The 21,895-nt window shown below is 61.2% G+C and overlaps 2 protein-coding genes across 6 annotated transcripts; both read left to right on the top strand.

Annotated features, from left to right (window-relative positions):
• The first annotated feature begins 63 nt into the window (after nt 1–63).
• Nucleotides 64–15,590, top strand: ALDH3B1 (aldehyde dehydrogenase 3 family member B1). Of its 3 annotated transcripts, none has more exons than XM_089914402.1 (6): nt 7,131–7,199; nt 7,773–7,810; nt 9,978–10,364; nt 11,068–11,234; nt 12,783–12,882; nt 14,891–15,590. In XM_089914402.1, exons 3-6 carry the CDS (start codon nt 10,004–10,006, stop codon nt 15,079–15,081), a joined length of 819 nt encoding a protein of 272 aa, XP_089770528.1. In that variant the 5' UTR covers nt 7,131–7,199; nt 7,773–7,810; nt 9,978–10,003; the 3' UTR covers nt 15,082–15,590. The 3 variants fall into 3 exon arrangements, with proteins under 3 accessions (XP_089770529.1, XP_089770528.1, XP_022446934.2); XM_022591226.3 differs by lacking the exon at nt 7,773–7,810 and adding an exon at nt 7,691–7,772 and having other exon boundaries at nt 7,179–7,199; XM_089914403.1 differs by lacking the exons at nt 9,978–10,364; nt 11,068–11,234; nt 12,783–12,882; nt 14,891–15,590 and adding exons at nt 64–2,930; nt 6,465–6,575; nt 6,688–6,808 and having other exon boundaries at nt 7,115–7,199; nt 7,691–9,711.
• A 1,389-nt stretch (nt 15,591–16,979) lies between these two features.
• On the top strand, nt 16,980–21,139 carry NDUFS8 (NADH:ubiquinone oxidoreductase core subunit S8). 3 transcript variants are annotated; one of them, XM_022591229.3, is made up of 7 exons: nt 16,980–17,076; nt 18,033–18,090; nt 18,180–18,230; nt 18,805–18,894; nt 18,989–19,161; nt 20,737–20,865; nt 20,951–21,139. In XM_022591229.3, the coding sequence occupies exons 2-7, from the start codon at nt 18,033–18,035 to the stop codon at nt 21,080–21,082; spliced, it is 633 nt and encodes a 210-aa protein (XP_022446937.2). In that variant the 5' UTR covers nt 16,980–17,076; the 3' UTR covers nt 21,083–21,139. The 3 variants fall into 3 exon arrangements, with proteins under 3 accessions (XP_022446937.2, XP_022446936.2, XP_022446935.2); XM_022591228.3 differs by lacking the exon at nt 16,980–17,076 and adding an exon at nt 17,149–17,778; XM_022591227.3 differs by lacking the exon at nt 16,980–17,076 and adding an exon at nt 17,781–17,895.
• Nucleotides 21,140–21,895: the final 756 nt, after the last annotated feature.

Raw genomic sequence — 21,895 nt, 5'->3', positions numbered from 1 at the left:
GTGCTCTTAGAAGGCCTGTGGTATAGACAGGGAAACCGAGGCAGAAAGGATGAGAGGGTGGGCAGAGGTGGGGGCTGGGAGGTGGCTCATCCGCAGGACCAGCCAGGGCCCAGGGACGGGGCTCGGGCAGCAGCTGTTTCTTGATGCTGATTTGGAGGCAGTAGCCCTGAGTGCCTGCCCCTTTTGTCTCCCTCCTTGATGCCACATGACCTGGGCCTCAGCTTCCTACAGGGGTGCCATCCAAAAGCTATGCTGCACTCACATCAGGCACCCATACTGGCACAGTGCCTGGCACAGTCAGTGCTTAGTCACTATTATTATTATTATTATTATTATTATTATAGAATCCCCAGGCTCATGGCCTTGAGGGAAGGTGGCTGGCCCTGGGGCCCGGGGAACCAGGCCCATCCCTTGTCACATCAAGTGACTTAGCAACTCCCAGGGAGGTGGGCTTAGGGCCCCCAGACCACCCGATGAAGGAACCCCCTCATTTGTGTGTCCACAGTGGCTGCTCAGCTCCCTTGTGAGGTCACAGGCCCGGGGTCCCCCCAGGCCCAAGGCAGCCTTGCACATCTGCTTACCTGGGTTGAGTCCAGTTCCCTGCCCTGCAGCAGTCACCCCTTTGGGCCTCGGTCCTGACCAAACTGCAATATGGTGTGAGCTGGCCTCAGTGTTGCCAGGAGAAGCTGCTGGAATGTTCCAAGCAGACCTCCACCCCCACAGAGCTCCCCACCCCACACTGTGCTCTGAGATGCCCTATTCAAGTGACGTGCCTTACATTTTTGTGGGTTCGTAGGCTCTTAGGAAAGTGCAAAGAACCTTGCGGAGGTGGGAGAGGGGCGGGTGTGGTTTGCCCTCAGCATCCATCAGCAGAAGTCTGAAGGTGAGAGAGGATGGGGGGAAGGAAGAGGGATAAATATTTGTTGAGTACTTGGTAACAATAACCACAGCTGACCATTACTAAGCTCTTACCATGCACACAATGGCCAGTGCTTCATGTGGTGGAACGGTAGCATCCCCTTTTTACAGGCATGGAAACTGAGGCAGGGAAAAGATGAGTGACTTGCCCAAGGTCACACAACTACAGAGGCAGGGTCAGGGTTTGAGCTCAGGTGAGCTCAGGTGGCGGCTTTAGGGGTCAGCAAGTCTCTTAGCTCTTGGGTCTCTGGCCAGTATGCCTTCCTCTCTGGAGGAGGGTTGGAGCTAGGGACAAGCCTGGAGTGACAGGGGCTCTGATGATGTCCCTGTTCTGCTACAGTCACCCTCTCTGGGGGATGTGGTGCCCGCCCTGTGCCCAAGACAACTGCCCCGTTTCTCCTGATCAGAGTAGGAGGCCTGTGGGGTCAGTTTGGCCCCCATCATGCCTATGGGGACAGCGTAGGGCTCCAGCAGGCTCTCAGCACAGAGTGCCCATCAGGGCAGGCCATCCTGTTGGCTGGAACAGCTCATGGAGTCCTCCAGAAAACTTAGGGCCGTGGTGGCAGTAGTCACTTAACAATAGCTGGCAACCCTGAGGGCACTGACGCCCTGTCCTGGGCTTAGAACTGGCCAGCATGGTCTCATCCTTGATAAACACCCATCAGGTGGTAGGTGGAAGGGTGACCTTAACAGATGAGGAGATTGGGGCACAAAGCCCCAAATGATAAGTTAAGTAGGCAAAGAGGGGTCCTGCTGCCCAATCCAGTGGGAGAGGAAAGAGAGGGATGGGGAGGCGGGGCAGGGAGGTGGACAGAAGGAAACCAGGTATTTATCACAAGGTATGACACAGTGCGGTGGGGAGCAGAGCCAAGGGCCCACTGTGAGAATGTGTAAGGGAGTAATCATGGTGGGCTGCCTGAAGGAGGCATCAGCCAAGCAGAGACCAGAAGAGAAGTGAGTCAGAGAGAGGAGGAAAGGGTCCCCACTCGTCCTTGGCACCAGGCCAAGGACTAAGTGCATCAGAGAGCTCCTCTGATGAACTTCAAGTAAGCAGGTGGGTGCCTGGGGGAATGTCAGAGCCCCTACCCTGCCTGCCAGCCCTGGCTGATGACAGCATGGAGGCCTGACTGCCCCCTCACCCCTCACCCCTCAGCATTCCCTGCTTCTCCAACACTGTGGCCGATGGGGCTGGGATGGGCAGCAGGGCCTCTGGGAGGTGGGGTTCTTGTTTCCCAGTCTTGTTGCGGAGCTGGGGCACAGGGAGAGGAGTCCTGTCACCCAGCCCTCTGAGCCACCACCAGCCAGCCTGGCCACCCTGGGCAGGGCCCCCAGGCTGGGGACAGTGGGAACAGAGCATTCGTACTGGGAATGTCCCAAAGTGGTGGTTGGCGGACTCCGCCTCTAGTTACCAAACTCCCCTGGTTACTCCACTCAGACCTGCTGGGGTGAGGGCTGTCCGTCTCCAGGAGGGGCACCGGAGTAGGGTGGGGGCCATGGCTTAGGGCTAATTTCCGGGTGGCAGGAAGAAGCGTGACCCCCTGGCTCCCTGCTCACTCTTAGGGGCCACGGAGTAGCTGTTCCCAAGCCCACACCCAGTCCCGTGACTGCCTTGGGGTCCAGAACCCTCCTGCCCACTGGTTAAGAGGTGTGGTCTGTAGCTCTGTCAGTGGGTGTCCAAGTGTGCCCCTTGTGTGTGTGTTTGTGTGTATGTGTAGGTGGGGCAGCCCTGGTCCCTGGGCTTACGTGTGAGTCCCCATGGGGGTGCCCGTGGGCCCATGCGGGTGCAGGCAGGGGCGGTGGGGGGCGCCTGGAGGTGGAGCGCCCCGACCCACGCTGCCCCGCCCGGCAGGATGGACCCCTTCGCGGACACGCTGCAGCGGCTGCGGGAGGCCTTCGACTCGGGGTGCACGCGGCCGGCCGAGTTCCGGGCTGCCCAGCTGAAGGGCCTGAGCCGCTTCCTGCAAGAGAACAAGCAGCTTCTGCAGGAGGCGCTGGCGCAGGACCTGCACAAGGTGGGTTGTGGGGGGACAGGCAGGGGTGGGAGGAGGAGGGCAGGGGTGGGGAGGTTGAGACAGGGGGGTGGGGACAGCTGCATCCTCCATGAAGGGGGAACTAAAAGCCGTCAAACCCCACCTCCTTTCCTGTGTCGTAACCTGCTCTTCTGCGTTCACCCATTCATTCATTTCTTCATTCACTCCACTATTTTTTTCTTTTTTTTGGTCGTGCGGTGCAGCTTGCGGGATGTTAGTTCCCCGACCAGGGATTGAACCTGCGCCCTTGGCAGTGAGAGCGCGGAGTCCTAACCACTGGACCGCCAGGGAATTCCCCCACTCCACTACTATTTATTGAACATTTACTATGGGCCAGGTACTGTTGTAGGCTCTGGGGATACAACAAATAAAACAAAGTTCCTGTGTCCAGGGAGCTGGCCTCCTGGAGAGAGACACAACTAGACAGTAAATAAATACACAGCATGTTGGATGGTAATGAATGCCGTGGAGAGACACTCCCAGTGTGAAGGGGTGAGAGAGGGCCAGGGTCAGGGTGCGGTTTTGTATGTGGGGGTCAGGGAAGGTTTCTCTGAGACAGTGGCGTTTGAAGGAGGAGGGGGAAGGATCCACGTGGACAAGGGGGGAAACAGCAGAGGGCACAGCATGTGCAAAGGCCCTGAGGCAGGAGGTGCTTGGTGTATTTGTGCTTGAGGAGCAGCAAGGAGGCCAGAGTGGCTGAAGGGGAGTGGAAGAGGCAGAGGTATGCAAGGGATGAGGTCCAGGGAGCTGGGTCACACCGCTAGGGCCGCATGTGGAGGAATTCTGCTTCACTAGGTACCGTGGGCATCATGGCCTCTGTCCAAACCCTGGAGGCCTGGGGGCCCAGCCCCTCCCATCTCCAGCAGCAGCCACAGCAGGACCTCAAGAAATACACTTCCTTGTAGGCAGCCTTCCACCGTCTCAGCCAGCAGGGCCCACCCGTGTGGCTGCCACTGCCCTAGGACAACTGTCCAGGGGCTTCTTCTCTGGACAAAATGTCCCTTGAGCTTGCCACAAAGGCCACGGTGCCCAAGCTCACCCGTGACGCCCCACTGGCCCCTCACCACCTGTAACTCTCCAAGGCTGTGACTCTTTACCAGCTGGTGAGGTGCTGTTTTGATACTTAACACCTAGGACAGGCCCATGGTGCATATTGGCTGCCGGCCAGCCCCTGTGGTCACCACTTGTCCCCAGGGGGCTGCAGCAGTCCCACACTGGCTCATGCTGAGCGCTGAGCTCATCTTCTCCCCAAACCTCCTGAGCCCATGAGCAGGACCCTGGGGTCATCCCTTTCTGCCCTCCTGCCTCCCCTGCCTTTCCGGTGGGCCTGCTGGCTCCACCCACCTCATGAAAGAGATGCTGGCACTGGCAGGCCTGGGAGGCCCTCTGCAGCCTCCTTGGGCCCCACCTGATTTGCAGGCACCCAGCCAGGTGTCCAGAGCAGTCACAGACTTCGAGACTAGTATCTCGTGGCACCTGGGGTCATGGATCAGGGCACCTCCATTCACGGGCGCAGCAAAAGCTGGCCACAAGGACTTGTTCTGAGGACGTGGCCTCCTAGTGACGCCTACTCCCTTTCTCAGGGTCCTCAAACCTTCTATTTATCACCACGCTCCAGGACTGTAGCCAGGTGAGACCCGGGCTCCCTCGTCAGCCATTTCTGGAATCGTCTGCTACCCCATTTATGAAACCAGGGCAGCGGGTCTTACTCTCCTTGGCTCTCTGACACCCAAGGGGCCTGGCTTTGCCTCCCTGTGGGGAGTGTCCATTCACTGGACCTGGTCCAGGACAGAGGGGGCTCACACCCCCTACCCTGGCATGTCGGGCTCCCTGGGGACTGACACCCCACTGAGCCTCTGCCCTGCCCACCAGCTGGCCTGGCCTGGCCGCCTCCGTGAGACCTGACCCGATGGTCTGTCTGGTCCCTGTTCTCCCTATGGCTCAAATTTCACCTCCTGCCTGCAACCCTCAAGCCTCCAGGAGCCCGCACCCCACAAAGGAAGCAGCAGCCCAGAAAATCCAATCTGGTCCCGGCCTCTGGCCTGGTCCCTCCCTCTGGGCTCGGCCAGCCCTGTCCCCCACCCTCCCAGCAGGCAGCATCTGCCCTGTCTGACCTGCGCAAATCCTCCCATTTAACCCCCACCAGCCCTTCCAGGTAGAGGTGGTCACACCCAGTCACCCCCAGAGGAGACTCAGAGAGGGCATGTTCTTGCCTAAGGGCACAGAACCCGGGCTCAAAACAGCCTCTACTCTTCCAAACTCCTGGCATTCAGCAGGGTTCAGATTATCCCTCAAACAGGCCCAAACCTCAGTCAGGTCACAGGAGACCTCGCTGGGCAGGAGTGTGGGCTGTGGACACAGACATAGTAGAAGGCATGCCTGAAGCAGGCTCAGCCCCTAGAAGCGCTGGTGGGCGTGGCTTCTCCCCCCAAGGTCCCTGCGCCCTCCTCCTCCCCCCAAGGCTCAGCTCTGGCACTCCTGGGCCCATCGCCCTCTCCTCTGACAGGAAGGAACTTACACCATAATGGCTGAGTCTCAGGCATCAGGACAGCCTGGCTCTTGTGTCCTAGGCCATGGGCCTCCAGCTGCCTGCAGCCCACAGGCTGGGTCCCTCCTCCCTCGTGGGGGTGGGGCAGGCATGCCAGCCGGCATAGATCAGGACAAAAGCCCTATTGATTGTCTCCTTTTTCCGACTCCTGCCCTTGAAATCTGCCCTGGTCCCTGGGCTGTGGGAACTGATGGCAGAGACTCCTGTCCCCAGTGACCAGTCCCCAGTGACCCAGAGACACCTGTCCCCAGTGTCCCCTGCAGACTGACATCCACACAGCAGGCCACAGAGGGCCACACAGACAGTCCTGTTCAAACTTAAGTTAGAGCCTGTCCCTGCTCTGCTCAACAGTCCTCACCCCAGCTGCCTGGCCTCATCACCTCACCCACTCTTCTCCCTGCTAATCAGGAACATAGCAAGCCTGAACCCACCCCAGGGCCTTTGCACAGGACATACCATCTGCCTGGAATATTCTGCCTCCAGGTATCCATGGGCTCCCTCCCTCCCTTTCCTCACTGCTCAAATGTCACCCCATCCCAGAGGCTGGCACTGACCATCTTATATAAAATAGAGCAAAGGCACACACACACACACATGCGCACATGCACTCACACACACGCACACACACTCCAGCAGTCTCTATCCCTCTTACCCTGTTTCATCCTCCCATGGCGCTTGTCACGTCCTAATGGAGTAGTCAACGTTCTCATCACCACGTCGACCGCCCCCACAACGTCAGCTCCGTGGGGCAGGTTTTCTGTCTGTTTCAGTCACGGCTGCATCCCCAGCACGGAAACGGCACCCACGCACTCTAACCATTCAGTGAACATGCAGCGAATGAATGAATGAATGAGTGAATAAGACAGACCTTGCCTGGGGAGGCTTTGCCCACCCCAGGGCTCCGGCCACCTGCAGATCCTGGGTACCCTGGCCCAAGCCCTGCCCTTGCCCCTCCCCCTCCCCTGCAGTCAGCCTTCGAGTCAGAGGTGTCTGAAATCAGCATCAGCCAGAATGAGATTAACTTGGCCCTTAGGAACCTGCGGGCCTGGATGAAGGATGAGAAAGTGCCCACGAACCTGGTGAGTGACCCTGGGCGTCAGGGCCACAGGCAGCCTCTCTGGGTGGCAGGTGGTGCTGAGGGGCTGGGGTCTTGGCACCTCACCGTTCACCATCACCCTGGCCCCGACCCAGGCCACACAGCTGGACTCGGCCTTCATCCGGAAGGAGCCCTTCGGCCTGGTGCTCGTCATCGCCCCCTGGAACTACCCTCTGAACCTGAGCCTAGAGGCCCTGGTGGGCGCCCTCGCAGCAGGTGAGAGGGAACCACCACCTTCTCCCTCCAGCCCCCGCCCATCCCCCCAGCCTCACAGCCGCCCACAGAGCCAGGGAGGAGGGGGGAGCTGGCACCAGGTAGCTAAGAAGGCCTGGTTCCCATCTGGCCCACCATCCCCAGGCTGTGTGGCCTTGGGGCCGGCAGGGCACCTCTCTGAGCCATATTCTTCACCTGAAGATGGAGTGAGGCCGGCACCTGCCCTGCAGGTGTGAGGACTGAATGGAGACGGGGAGTGGCTACAACTGGCCCCCTCCTCTCCCCGGCCCGCCCCGCCCCGCCCCTCAGGCAACTGCGTGGTGCTGAAGCCCTCAGAGATCAGCAAGAGCACTGAGAAGGTCCTGGCCGAGGTGCTGCCCCATACCTGGACCAGGTGAGCAGGGCCAGGTATAGACCAAGCAGCTACACTGGGGCTGAGAAGGGCTAAGCAGGCCCCGCTGGGCCGGGCAGCCCTTGGCGTGGCTCCTCAGACAGGACCTGAATTCCAGCCTCACTCCTGCCTCCTCTGGGTTGTGTGGCCTTGGCCAGGTCACCGCCCCTCTCAGCCTGTTTCCCTCTGAGTGAAACAGAGGGGTGGGGCCTGTCCCCCGGGGGTCCCTGTCTGTCTCTGGTCGGCCCTGCTGGCCCAGCCCCGGCCTCAGTCCCAACCCCAAACCCACCAGGCCCCAACCTTACACCTGGTAGGCTGGGACTGCCTGTGCCCAGTGCCCCTGGGGAGCTCCCCGCTCCCCACTGCCCCCGACCCAGCCCACCTGGAGCCCGGGCACCAGGCAAGGGGGGAGCCGTCCCAGGCAGGCAGGCAGGTGCCCTCTGGGCTCTCAGGCTGGGATCCCAGAGGGAGCCCTCCGCCCATCTGGCTTGCAGAGCTGCTTTGCCGTGGTGCTGGGCGGGCCCCAGGAGACCGGGCAGCTACTGGAGCACAAGTTCGACTACATCTTCTTCACAGGTGAGGAGCCAGTCTGGAGGTTGTGCAGGATGGGAGAGGTGAGAAGCTTGCCCAGCCCCACCCTTAGGGGTCTTATCCCCAACTCTGAGAGAGGGACAGAAGCAGCCAGCCAGCCAGGGAGGATGCAGACTGGGGCAAGTGCTGTGTGGTGCTCTCGGCCCCAGGATGAGCTCGCTCCACTCCCCCTGAGCAGGCTGGGGAGCAGCCCCAGACCCCTGGGGACTCTTGGGAGGGATGGGCCCCATCCCGGAAACAGGCCTCTCCACCACTCACAATCTCACATGTCACAGCATCTGTCCTTGCTGAGCTCCCGCTGTGCCAGGCGCTCATTCCTGCGCCCACGGCCCTTCTGGAGGGCTGGACAGATGAGGGTTTGGGGGCTTGGGTGACAAAAAGATGCAGTGCCCACTGCACTAGCCAGGATTGGGGCAGGCTGTATTTTGCTCCCAGAGGTCACCTGCCATCACCCTGACATGTGCCCATGTGGTCCACACACCACCTAGCTTCAAGTGACCAGGATGGAGTTTCCAGAAGAGATGAAAGGGAGGAGGATACAGACAAGGCGAGGCCCTGGAGGAGGGAGGGGTGGACCTGCCTCCTGTGTTGCACACTTTGTCCCCATCAGAGCAGGGGACGTGCCATCTCTGCCTTTCTCCTCCCCGGACCCTGCCACGAGCCCAGGACAAGGCCTGCCAGCTGCCACCTTAACAGACAGGGAGGGCGACTGTGGGAGCAGAGGGGCCAGGGTCCTCAGCTGTTCCTACAGATTCCCCGGGGCCGGAAACTCCAGGAGAAGGAAGCCGGGGTGGGGGGTGGGGGGGCGCCTGACCACCCTCCACCATCACAGCCCGAAGCTCAGTGGACTCTGGGCCCTGGCCCCCCAGGACCAAGGGTGCAGAGGCAAGGCAGGCAGACGCCTGGAGGCCAGCTTGTACGCCAGGTCCCCGAGGCAGTCTGTGCAGAGGCCGATGGACCGTCCGAAGCTACTCCACCATAATCTCCTGACTTCTCCAGGCCTCAGTTTCCTTGTTGGTATGATAGGGGCCATCCCCAAGTCACAGGCCTGTCTTAAGGACAAATGAATGAATGGAAGCCTTTGTCACAGCACGTGGCCTGGGCAGCAGCCACTCACTCACTCACTCGCTCGGTGAATGTTTGCTGAGAGCGCAGACGGGCACTGCGAGGCCTTGGGATAAAGCAGGGCTAAAGCCTCCTACATTGTCACAGAGCCCGTGCAAAGGTGACCAGGGTGGAGGTGGGGAATTCAGTTGTGGGCGTAGTCAGGAAGGCGGGACAGACTAGGAGGTGTTTGAACAAAGATAGGAGGACCTAAGGGAGGAGCCGTGGTAGGGGGAGGCCCCTGGGGCCGGCTCAGCCGACAAGGGGGCCTGGATAGGAGGGAGCGAGGACAGGGAAGCAGGAGGAAGTGAGACCAGAGAGGTGACTGGGCTCTGGGCTCCCTCGGGCCGCGGTGGCTGGCGAGAAAGGCCAGGGTTATCACATCACGACAGGAATGGCAGCGTGGGGCCCTGGGCCAGGCGTGAGCAAGAGTGTGTCGAGGCCTGGGGGCGCTGTCAGGTGTGTTTTGGGGTGGCTGAGTGGAAGAGGGGACTGTGAGACCCAGGACACCAGCCCAGAGGAGAGGTGGGGACCTAGGGGAAGGGGGGGCAGACGGTGGGTGTGGAGGGCGCCACAGCTGCCAGATTAGGTCAGGGAGGGGAGACCCAAATGAGGACCAGCTAGAGCTGGAGCCGGGCCATAGGAGTTACTTTCAGAGGAGAGTGGAGAGTGGGGAGGGACTTAGGGCGGCAGGTTAGAAAGAGTCGCCTGCAGGCCCAGCTGGGATCAGAAGCAGGGAGACGGGGGCTCCTGGCTGTCTACCTGGGCAGATCAGGACAGGGAGCTGGGCCTGGCTTGCAGCTGTGGGCAGAGCTCCTCGGGGGGCTGGTGGGGGAGTGGGGGAGGAAGGGGAGGGGGGACGACCTGAAAAAGGTCCCAGTGCAGCAGCAACTGACAAGGAGAAGCCAGGTGAGGGCAACTCTCCCCCGCCCACCCCCACCCACCCCCACCCCGCCCTCCACTCTACTGCCTCTCCAGGGAGCCGCAGGGCAGGGAGTGAGCCCCCTTGAGGGGTCCCAGCCCTGGGCTGAGGCCATCCCACCTGGCCCAAGTGACCGAGAGCCACTCTGGTTCCTTCCACCCCAGGGAGCCCCCGAGTAGGCAAGATTGTCATGGCTGCTGCCGCCAAGCACCTGACGCCCGTCACGCTGGAGCTGGGGGGCAAGAACCCCTGCCACGTGGACGACAACTGCGACCCCCAGACCGTGGCCAACCGCGTGGCCTTCTTCCACTATTTCAACTCCGGCCAGACCTGCGTGGCCCCCGACTATATCCTGTGCAGCCCCGAAATGCAGGCTCGACTGCTGCCCGCCCTGCAGAGCGCCACCACCCGCTTCTACGGCGAAGACCCCCAGAGCTCCCCAGACCTGGGCCGCGTCATCAGTGAGAAGAATTTCCTGCGGCTCCGGCGCCTGCTGAGCTGTGGCCGCGTGGCCATCGGGGGCCAGAGTGATGAAAGCGATCGCTACATCGGTGAGTCCCGCCCTCCCTGCCACTGTGCCCGACTCCCAGCCCACCCCAGCTAAGGCCCCTCCACGCTGGGGGCCACAGCTGGGCCCCGAGTCTGGGCCCAGCCTGTAACCTCGGGCCCTGAGGCTCCCCGACCCCACTGCTAGAGCCCAGCCTGGTCCACGGCTCTGGTGCCACGATTCTGTGACACCAGTGTTCCGCGTTGCCGTGTCTGAGCCTGTGACCCCACGACTCAGCCCTCTGGCCCAGGCTCTGGATTCTCCAAGCTCAGACCCCAGAGTTCTAGGGCTCAGGTTCCAAACTTCAGCCCCAAGATCTGCTGCTCCACGGGGCCATGACCCCAGGTCCTATGAGCCCACGATTCCTGGTTCTGAATTTCAACAGCCCGTCCTGAGCACCCGCTACGCTGTGAACAAAGCAGCCCCAGTCTCCCAGGCCGAACGGCTCAGAGGGTGACGCTGCTCCCCAGCAGGCTGGGACCCGGGACCTCAGGTCCGGTCACCCTCTGACTGTAAGACCAAGGCTGAGGGGCTCTCTGGGCCCCACGGGCCCCGGTCAGGCTGGGGAGCCCCTCAAGGTCACTTCCCGGGGGCTGTGGGGAGATCACCTTCCCCAGAACGTCCCTGAGCCTGGAGCCCTGGGTCCCGGGGCCCTGCCTGCCCGAGGCCCCACCCCTGGGGCTGAGCCGTGCCCTGTGCCCGGGCAGCTCCCACGGTGCTGGTGGGCGTGCAGGAGACGGAGCCGGTGATGCAGGAGGAGATCTTCGGGCCCATCCTGCCCATCATGAATGTGAGGAGCCTGGACAAGGCCATCGAGTTCATCCGCCGTCGGGAGAAGCCCCTGGCCCTGTACACCTTCTCCAACAGCAGCCAGGTGGGGCTGGACAGAGGTGGGAGCAGGTGGCAGCAGTGGAGGGTGGAGTGAGGTCAGCAGAGGGTGAGGTGGCACCAGGACCAGAGTGGACCAAGGGGCCTGGCAGGAGGGGCGGGCGTCCTGGTCCCTCGGGGACAGTCATAGGAGCTCTGGGACGGTGGCGCTATCTTGGCTCTGTCCCTCTCCTTTCTCCTCGGGTCAGCAGGGCCTCCTCCTGCCCTCCAATCTAGGCCACATTCTTCTGGGCCTTTAGTGGGCGGCTCCCCAGGGTCTTCTCTAGGGTCCAGTGTCCCCTCTAAGTCAGCCCCACCTCCATTCTTCTGCATCATCATGGCCTGGTGGCGGCAGTGTCCCCTTTCTCTGCCTGGCTCATAGAAGGCACACACGACGTGGGATGGCACGACTGGGGGAGGATGAATGACCAGGACATGCAGGCCCAAGCATGAGCCCTGGTCCCCTGCCCTTCCCTGGGATTTCTCTCAGTGGGATTTCTGAGTCGGCGGATGGGGGTCCACTCCACCCACCAGCAGGCAAGCCCCAACCTAGCTGTTACCTGAGGGTCACACGTTGCAACTAACTATAGCCAAGTTTTCGTGCAACTACTGTTTAGTGTCTACTAATCATTCCCCCCCCTTTCTTCTTCTTTTTTATAAATTTATTTATTTATTTTTGGTTGCACTGCGTCTTTGTTCCTGCGCGTGGGCTTTTCTCTAGTTGAGGCGAACGGGGGCTACTCTTCGTTGCAGTGCACAGGCTTCTCATTGCCGTGGCTTCTCTTGCTGCGGAGCACAGGCTCTAGGCGCACGGGCTTCAGTAGTTGTGGCAGTGGGCTCAGTAGTTGTGGCTCGCGGGCTCTAGAGCGCAGGCTCAGTAGTTGTGGGCTTAGTTGCTCCGCAGCATGTGGGATCTTCCCAGATCAGGGCTTGAACCCGTGTCCCCTGCATTGGCAGGCAGATTCTTAACCACTGCACCACAAGGGAAGTCCCCCACGCCCTCATTCTTCAAATACACCTACAGGCTGAAGAGGAAAGGCCTTCATTAAGTCAAGCAAGGATCAAGTTCATGTTTCCAAAACCCAAATCTCAATGTCCTCCCTGTGCTGCACACAGGCCCCCCGCTGCGTCCCTGCCCCCCCCCACCCCACCCCTGGCCTCCCCACCTGCCCTTCACTCTGCCTGGGGGGCCCTCCTACTCATCTCTGCCCCGCCTTGAGACTCAGCAGGCACCTCACATCCCTCCTAGGAACGCCTCCCTGACTGCCCGCCCCTCACCCTGCACCCTCCACGTCCCCAGGAGGATGCTGGGTTTCCCATCTCCCCATCAGGCCTGAGTCTGTGTCCACAGTCACCTGCATGGGCCACAAGCAAGGGATGCTCAGGAAACACGTCTCCAGTTGGGGATGGGTGGCAGGCTGCTCCACAGCCACCCCCTCCAGCTCTCACGATGGCCTCAGACCCTGCAGTGGGTCCCAGGGCCCTGAGGGGTCTGGACAGAGCCCCCGCGGTCCCGGCAGCTCCGCCACCAGCCTCATAGCTGCTTCTCTCCCAGGTGGTCAAGCGGGTACTGGCCCAAACCAGCAGCGGGGGCTTCTGTGGGAACGACGGCTTCATGCACATGACTGTCGCCAGCCTGCCCTTCAGAGGAGTGGGTACGTGCCGGCAGAGCCATGCCCTCTTACCGTCATCTCTCACCCTGCTCCCCTCTGCAGAGTCTGAGGCGGAACCTTCCATACCTGTCTCTGCATTTACATATGTGGGTGGACCCACAGATACACAGTTTAGGGTTTTTTTAAACATCACTGTGATTGCTAGGGCTTAGCACACGCAGGGCGGCCTTGGGCCTTCTCTTTACTCCACAGTGAGGCTACATGCTGCTCCTTTAACGCCTCCTGTGTCCCCTCTGTCCCATGCTTGGCATGTCACACAGGAGACAGGGGCTCCTGCCGGTTCCCCCCTCTACCAAGCCCCAGCAGCCCCCAGTACCGCTGTGAAGTCCTGGCCTCTGAGGCTGGTCCCAGCAAGCCCGACGGCTGTGTGATGCGAGGCCACCACTTCCCCTCTCTGAGCCCACCTCCTCCTCAGGGGACGAGAGGGCCAGAGGCTTGCGGTCCCGCCACCTGCCCGCACCTGGCACTAGAGTAAATGACCAGCAGGTCCTGGCGGGCTGCCCTGGTGGGCCTGGACCCTCCCTGGGGAGCAGCTGGTGTCACAGGAGCACGGCAGGCTGAGATCGATGCTCCTGGTGGTGGAGGTCCAGGGCTGCGCACCGCTGCCATCCCCAGTTCTGGAACCCTCTTCCCCAGCACCCCCTCCTCAGGGAAGCGTGGGGCTCTGTCTGCGGGTGAATCTGACCCTGCTGCTCCCCTGGCAAAGCCTTCCACGGCTCCCAGGCCCTCAGACGGAGCCAGGGCTCTGACTCAGCTTCCTGAGGCCACCCTTCCTGGTCTGGCCACGGAGTCCTGCTCCCGCCCCTGCCCCGCTTCCCTGGTTGCTGCCCCAGACACACACAGCTCTGCCCAAGTCCTGACACACCACGGTCACCCACCTCCAAGGCTCCCTGAGTTGTCCCCGAGCCTGGGCCCCTCTTGCCCCACACATCCACTTTATCTGGTCAACTCCACATCCCTCAGGCCCCACTCACTCAAGGAAGCCCTCCCGGATTACCCCTGATCCCACCAGGCTGGGTGCCCTGGACTTCCCACTGCCGGGTCCTTGACTGCCTCCCTACCTGGACATTGCGACTCATAACAACACAGCACTTACTGTATCTATGGGTCTGAACACTTGCTCAATCCCCGCAACTCTAGGAGGTGGGTGCCACTGTCACCCCATGTCACAGAGGAGACCAAGGCGAAATCACTTGCTTAAGGTGACATGGCTACTTCAGAGCTGGGATTCAACCCTGGGCAGCTGCCCCGGAATCCACTTTTTTTTTTTTTTTTTTACTTTCCATCTTTCCTCTCTCTTTTTTTTCTAATTGAAAATGTGGTTGAGAGTCCGCCTGCCGATGCAGGGGACACGGGTTTGTGCCCCGGTCCGGGAGTATCCCACATGCCGCGGAGCGGCTGGGCCCGTGAGCCATGGCCGCTGAGCCTGCGCGTCCGGAGCCTGTGCTCCGCAGCGGGAGAGGCCACAACAGTGAGAGGCCCGCGTACTGCAAAAAAAAAAAAAAAAAGAAAATGTTGATCTACAATGTTGTGTTAGTTTCAGGTGTACAGCAGTGATTCAGTTATATATATATACACGCTCTTCTTTTCAGATTCTTTTCCATTATAGATTATTACAAGATATTGAATATAGTTCCCTGTGCCATACAGTAGGTCCTTGTTTATTTTATATAGTGTGTGTCTGTTAATCCCAAATTCCCAATACATCCCCCACCCCCCCAGAATCCACTCTTGACCACTGTCTACCCACCGTGCCCCAGCACCTGGTGTCCGCAATATTTATTCGAGCGGGTGCTGGGGCCAGGCTCAGCGCTAAGCCCTTTACCCACAGCATCCCATGATTAGCCCACTTTACAGCTGGGGAAACCAAGGCTCGGGGGTGAAGTAGCCCACTCAGGTCATACTGTGTGACTGGCAGAGCCCAGGTCTGTCTGCCGCTCCTTGGCTGGCCACTGGGGGCCTGATTGCTGTGTTCCTTGTCACTGTACAGGCGCCAGTGGGATGGGCAGCTACCACGGCAAGTTCTCCTTCGACACCTTCTCCCACCCCCGCGCCTGCCTGCTGCGCCGCCCTGGGCTGGAGAAGGTCTACGCTGTCCGCTACCCGCCCCACACTCCACGCAACCTGAGGGTGCTGCTCGCAGCCATGGAGACCCGCAGCTGCAGCTGCGCCCTGCTCTGAGCCACCCTGTGCACAGGGGCTCCGAGCGTCCCTCCCAGCTCATGTCTACGAGTCCTCCGCTGCCGTGGCCACCTGAGGCTGGTGGAGACATGACCTGGGGTCCACGACACAGGGGGAAAACACCTGCCGGGGCCACGGCCCAGACCAGTGCTTGCCCTCCTCCCGCCTGGGGCTTCTCTTTTCAGGCCCTCAGCTGCCCCCCCAGCCAGGATGGGCCAAGGTTTGGGAGCATCGGAAACAGTGCAGTAACCTGCCCTCCCGCTCCCATGCTGGCCACCTGTGTTCCGGGAGACGAGGGAAGATGCGGGCACCTCTCAGGACAGAAGGTGCCCTTTCTGTGGAGGGTGCAGAAGGGGTCCTGGCATCCGGTCCGTGACACACTGCGGGCCTGCTGTGACCTGGGTCGTCCCTGCCCTCTCTGAGCCTGGTTCCCTATCTGTTGCACAGAGGAGGTGATTAACACCTCCTGAGATCATCGTGAGGATTAAATTTTGGAGCTTAATTGCCGACTCCAGGCTCCAGGCGTCCTGTCTCCTCGTTTGGGAGGGGGGAGGCTGCTTCCCTCTACTCTCTCCGCACCTCTCCCTCCAGGTCAGGTTGATGAGATGCCCACAGTAGGATCTCCCTTCCCTTCACCTCGGGCCTCTTAGGAGCTCTGAACTAGCTCCTGTCCCCCAAGTGGCTGGCCCTGGGCACCTTCCCCTCATCATGTCCCACACTGGACTCCTCCCCTTCCCTCTCCTGCTCATCCTCCTGGGCCCCCATGCCGTGGAGTGATCCCCCATCCACTCAGCCACAAAGCCAGACTCCCCGGCCTCCTGCTAGACACTCCCTTCTCACCTCCCAAGTCCCATCTTTAAGTAATTCTTGATGATTCTATAAAATACCACAGACTTCCCCAATCCACACACTAATCGCTGTGCCCCGGGTCATCCATCACCTACCCTCTTTCCCCGGGGCCCAGCCCTTCTCCTCAGAGATCTTCCCAAAGCCCACTGGACCATACTAGCCCTCAGCCTGAACCCCTTCAGTGGTTCCCCTGGCTCACAAGTCTGGACCCATAACAATCCTTGGGAGGCTCTGCATAGCCCTGTACACGCTCCCCCCCACCCGCCACTGCCAACCCATCCTTGCCCTCTTCTAACGCACTGGATGTGTCCTCCTTCTCTGGTGGACCTCCGCACAGAAGCTGGGCATGCTCTCTGGCCCTTCTGGTTCTGCTCGACTCCTCCTTGTGCTCTGCTTGGATATCATCTCCTCCAGGAAGCCCTCCCTGACCACCTTCCACTCCCCCCAACACACAGGCGGCCTCAGGGGCTTTCTCAGTGTCCGCAGCCTCCGGGGTCCCTCCGCCACACAATTCACTGGGAGGAAACACGGGTTTGGGGGCTGTTGAGGGACGGGGCTCCCGGGTCATACAGATCTAGGAGTGGTTCAGGAGGCCGCACTTCTTAGATCTAAGGCTTAGGCCAAGTTACTACACAAGTCCGTGCCTCAGTTTCCCCAACTGTAAAGCGAAAATAATCGTTCCTCCCCACAGGGCTGCCGGGAGGATTAAATGAAGACGCCAGGATGAAGGTTTAGCATAGAGTAGGCATGGCTCCCGCGAGGAATCACCACAGGCTACGATTCTCATCACCGTTATCACACACGCCCCGCCGAGGCCGAGCGGCTGTCCTCCAGCCCAGGGCGCCGGGTCCGACATGAGCAGCAACCTTAAACCACGCCTCGGATGTCCCGCCTCCAAGAGCTCGGGAGTCCCGGCTCACTAGCTTCTCGCACCCAACCCGGCGACGCTCTACACCGCTTCAAGCGCCTGCCTGCTCCCCTAGCCAATCGGAGAAAAGATTTTTCGATCCCGCCTCTTTCCGCTGCGCCACCAGCCAATCAGGCCACACCATTAGAGTCCACGCCCAATGACAGCATCCCAGGATGTAGGCTCCGCCTCTCGACGGACAGGCCCCTCGGCCCTGGAAGGAGAGGCAGCGATTCAAGGTGGGTGTTCGGGGCTCAGGTGTTAAGGTCCAGCCTGGGCAGCGCGGCATCGGGGTCGAGTGTGCGGCCCCTGTTGGCTCCGCCGGCTCCGCGCCCGGGCTTTATCTCGGCCCGCTCAGAACCCGCGGCCTCTGTGTCCTTGAGCGTGCAGCGGGCGGGAAACCGGCACCGTCAGGGCGCATATGCACCTCCTGCGCCTGTCGGGTCAGAGGTCATGAGGAAGGTCGGGGAAGGAGCCGGGTTGGGTGCCTGGCCCTAAAGTCAGCGGTCAAAAGAAATGGTCCCGCTAGAGGTCACAGTTCACGAGAGGGGCACTTTTGGCCTCGGCTAAGTGCCAGGTTCTGGGCTAAACCCTTGGCATCTTCGAGCCTCCTCCATTCTCGTGACCTCCCATTTCACAAGTGAGAAAACCCAAGGTTACTTGGCAGGCTGGGAGACAGTTCCAGAAGGACCTTGATGCTGGGGAGAGGAATTTGATCTTGAGGGTTATTTAAGCCTTTAAAAGGTTCAGCAGGGGAGGGCTGGGGGTGTAAAGGGAGGGGTCTGGCCTGGGTTCACATCCTGGTCCCACCCCCTCAGTGTGTGACTTTGGGCAAGTCACTTAACATGACTGAGCTGTGGCTTCTCATCTGTGCCTCCCTCTGAGGTCATCATGTGGACAAAGTGACAGTGCGCGTGACCCCTAGCACAGTGCCTGGCACGGTGAGCTCTGAATAAACGCCGGTGGCAGGTGGCAGTGTTAACCTGGGTCAGGTTGGAGGCCGGGAGGAGCTGCACCTGGGAACAGGAAGCCCGTCTGTGCCTCTGACAGGAATGGGGGTGAGCCGGGACAAGCTGGCACAGTGGCACTGGGGTCAAGGGTCAAGGCTCCTGCAATGCTAGGGTTCCCGGGGGTGGGAGTGGGGAACCATGCCTGTCTGAGACCCACCTATGCCTCACTCTCTTCTTGCCCACAGATGCACTGCCTGACCACGCCCATGCTGCTTCGGGCCCTGGCCCAGGCCGCACGTGCAGGTAGGACCAAGGGAGCCTTTCCTGGGTGTGAGGGGCCCAGCCTCCTAGCATGAGGTCGCATCTGCACAGCGTAACCCCTATCCTTGCAGGGCATCCCAGTGGCCGGAGCCTCCACAGAAGCACAGTGGCAGCCACCTACAGTGAGTCCCGGGGCGCCTCAAGCCTCAGGCTTTCTGATCATCGTCCTGCCAGAGGCAGGGGAGAAGGCCTGTGTTCTGGTCCTGGCTTTGCTGGGGGCTCGCCCTCTCGGAGCCTCAGTTTCCACTCTGTATAAAGAGGATGGTGATCAAGATTGAATATGATTCTTGGGGGCCGGGTCTGTCATTGCAGGGGGTGGAGGGCCTTCCATGTGGCTACACCGTGTGATCTCAGACCTTCCCCGTGTAGGACAAGGAGGGAGCTGCCAGGTGTGAGCCCTGGGAGCTGTGCCTCTTCATCAGGACCCCAGTACCCAAGCCCCTTCCAACCCCCATCAACTCCTGGCTTGGATGGCCACACAGGCACAGGGAGAAGCTGGCGAGGACTGCCCAGGGCCTGAGGCTGGCCTCAAGGGTGCTCACTGAGGCGGGGGAGGTTTGGTGAATGAACAAACCCCTGGGGGGCCCAGCTGTTGCACCTAGAAGGAGGCCAGGCCTCGTCTCCCTGAGCTGGAGTCCTTGGGGAGGGCCTGTGTGAGGCCTGCTGCCACGGCCTCTCTGCCCGCCTCCCCTGCAGAATATGTCAACATGCGGGAGCCCTCAATGGACATGAAGTCGGTGACTGACCGGGCAGCTCAGACCCTGCTGTGGACCGAGCTCATCCGAGGTGGGCCCTGGGGGGAGGGGGGAGGCCGGCTGGTGGGGGGCACAGATGTGTTAGGGAGGAGGGCCCCCTCCCACCGTGCCTGTGCCGCCCCCAGGCCTGGGCATGACCCTGAGCTACCTGTTCCGAGAGCCAGCCACCATCAACTACCCATTTGAGAAGGGCCCACTGAGCCCCCGCTTCCGCGGCGAGCATGCGCTGCGCCGGTACCCGTCCGGGGAGGAGCGCTGCATCGCCTGCAAGCTCTGCGAGGCCGTCTGCCCAGCCCAGGTGAGCCCCTGACCCCAACTGACCGCCCCCCGGCCCCTGCCGCTGGGAGAGGGAGGCCACAGCCTGCTGCAGAGAGAGTGAAGCGGGCAGCCCTGGGCCCGAACTCTGGGCCCCCTGCCGGGTGGGTGTCCCCGGAAAGCCCCTTTCCCGATCTGAGCCTCTTCCCCCCGTGAATGGGAGGCGACTCAGAGGCAGTGAGTCAGGGGAGGGAAACTTCCAGCCCTGAGCAGGCCACGTGACACACGTGGGTCCTGCCCTTGGGGGTCTGGTCGGGGGCGTGAAACCCAGGCCTCGAGCCACGAGGCGGCACCTGAGGGTTTCCACTTTTACCCGGATGCAGCAGCCGTTTCAGGAGCACTGCCTGTGTGCCTGCCACAGGACTGGACCCAGGGACACATGTGCCACAGCCGAGGCCCTCATTGCCCCCGGTTGCTGCTCCTTTGAGCCCCTGGCATCTGGTTCTGTCGGAGGGTCCCACACAGACTGTTAGTGCAGAAACAGACAGACACAGCTGGGGCTCTTGGGCTGGCGGATGTGCCCGGCAGGAGCCCAGCAGGCTCAGGGGTCCTCACGGTCCACACAGCGACCCCCTCCCAGCGGCCGCTCCAGGCCACATCTCTGTGACTCCGGATGGCTGCTGTCCACGACCTGCCTCATTTCCTGGACCACTCCCAGGTCCTGCAGGCCACGGGTTGTGGCCTTGCTGTCCCCAGTCTAGCCACCAACCTGGAGCACGTAGGAGAGCCCTGAAAAAATAATAACAGTGGTGGCATCCAGACAGTGAGTGCCGGCTGTGGACCAGTCACTGAGCCAAACTCATGACTCATCTCTGCAACAACTGTAGGAGGTAGAGGTTATTATCCCCATTTTTATAGGTGAGGAAACGGAGGCACAAAGAGATGAGGCTAATAGCCAAAGGTCCCACTATGCGTGGTGGGCATTACACTCCTGGGGACATCTGAGGGCCTTTGCCACATCCCTTTGAAGGTCCTCCCAGCTGTGGGAGGCCCCAGGCCACCCCTTCCCCCAGCTGGTGCAAGTGTACACCCAGGAAGTGAGAGTTAAGGACCTGTGTTTGAGTCTGGGCTCTGCGCCTCACTTACTGTGTGGCTTCGGGAAACCCCTCAACCTCTCTGAGCCTCAGTTTTCTCATCCATTAAATGGGGATAACTAGATGTAATTGGGAAGGTTGTTCAACATGCAACCAACAGTAATGGGGCATTTTTTTACCGGGTGGGACCCCTTGGGTCTGCAGGTGCTATGGTGAACAAGGCAGGCAACGGCCCTCTCCTTGTGGGACTCACGTTCTCAGGCAGGAGGTGCTGGCCGTTAACAAACAAGAGAATGTCAGCTAGGGCAAGCGCTCAGAGGCCGACATCACAGCCGCGACGGGCGGCCTGTTAGGAGAGGGGTCAGCAAAGGTACACGCGGGCCGAGAGTGGATGACAGAGGGTCCGCTCTGTAGGCCCCGGGGGGCCAGTCCCGCAGGAGTGGGAATGAGCCGTGGCGGGGGCTGGATCCTGTGCCTGGGGCCAGCGTGGCTGGCAGGTGACAGTACCCTGTGCCACCCCCCAGGCCATCACCATTGAGGCTGAGCCTCGGGCCGATGGCAGCCGCCGGACCACACGTTACGACATTGACATGACCAAGTGTATCTACTGCGGCTTCTGCCAGGAGGCCTGCCCTGTGGATGCCATCGTTGAGGTGAGCGGGCCCCGCGGCGGGGGAGGCCGGGGTGGAAGCTCCTCGGAGGGGCCTGACGTGGCTGCGCCTGCTCCCCCGCTCGCAGGGCCCCAACTTTGAGTTCTCCACGGAGACGCACGAGGAGCTGCTCTACAACAAGGAGAAGCTGCTCAACAACGGGGACAAGTGGGAGGCCGAGATCGCCGCCAACATCCAGGCCGACTACCTCTACCGGTGACCGGCCCGCCGGCTGCCCCGAGGTCCCCTTCTGCCCAATAAAAGAGCTCTGACCTCCCCACCGCCTCTGTCATCAGTCCGCCGTCCAGGCCGAGACCGTCCGCGGCCTGACCACGGCCTGTGGCTTCCTCCATTGGACCAGGTCCTTGGACAGAGTCGCCCTCCTGTGCGACTCTGTGGGACCTGCCAGCCCTCCCCGTGGCTGGGCCCGGGCCCGCGGCAGTGTGTGGCCCACACATCTTCCTGGGCATGTTCCCCAAGGCTCCGCAGGCTGGAGGTCGGCCCAGGTCCACTGTTCCCATATTCCTGTGTGCCCAAGGGCTGGGGCTGGGGCTGGGGCCTGTCCTCTCCTGAGGGCCACCCACAGCTGAGACCCTAAGGACCTAGAGCCTCTCGCAAGCCCGTAGGCAGAAATACATCAAGAGCAGGAACTTGGAAAGGCCAGAGCATCCTTGCTGGGAGGCAGGGGAAGGCTGCTCGGGGGGGGGGGGGGTGACAGTCACGAGGGGGTGACCCAGGCCCTGCTGCCTGTGAGCTGGCTCTGCCTCTCCTCCAGCCACATCCGCTTTTCTCCCCAGCTTCCCCAGACCAGGCTGCTGGCATGGCTTCTGCCGCTCAGGACTTCCTGCTTTGCAGTCCCAGCCAAGTGACATGGTTCCTTCTGGGGCCACACGCAAGCCCAGTGGCAGCAGAGTAGCCAAAAACAGCCCCCTCTAACTTGGTGCTAAGAGGTGTGAGAGGATTTCAATTCATTCTCAGCAGTGAGGAAACTGGCTCAGAGGGGCGAAGTGTCTTGCTCAGGATCACACAGCAC

The sequence above is a fragment of the Delphinapterus leucas genome, chromosome 7 (genome assembly GCF_059928025.1).
Source record: "Delphinapterus leucas isolate spDelLeu-1000000601 "Yukka" chromosome 7, BTC_Dleu_Yukka2, whole genome shotgun sequence".
In the NCBI taxonomy this organism is placed as follows: Eukaryota; Metazoa; Chordata; class Mammalia; order Artiodactyla; family Monodontidae; genus Delphinapterus; species Delphinapterus leucas.
The sequence above is the reverse complement of the archived record's forward strand: the minus strand, read 5'-3'. Positions and strand labels throughout refer to the sequence as shown.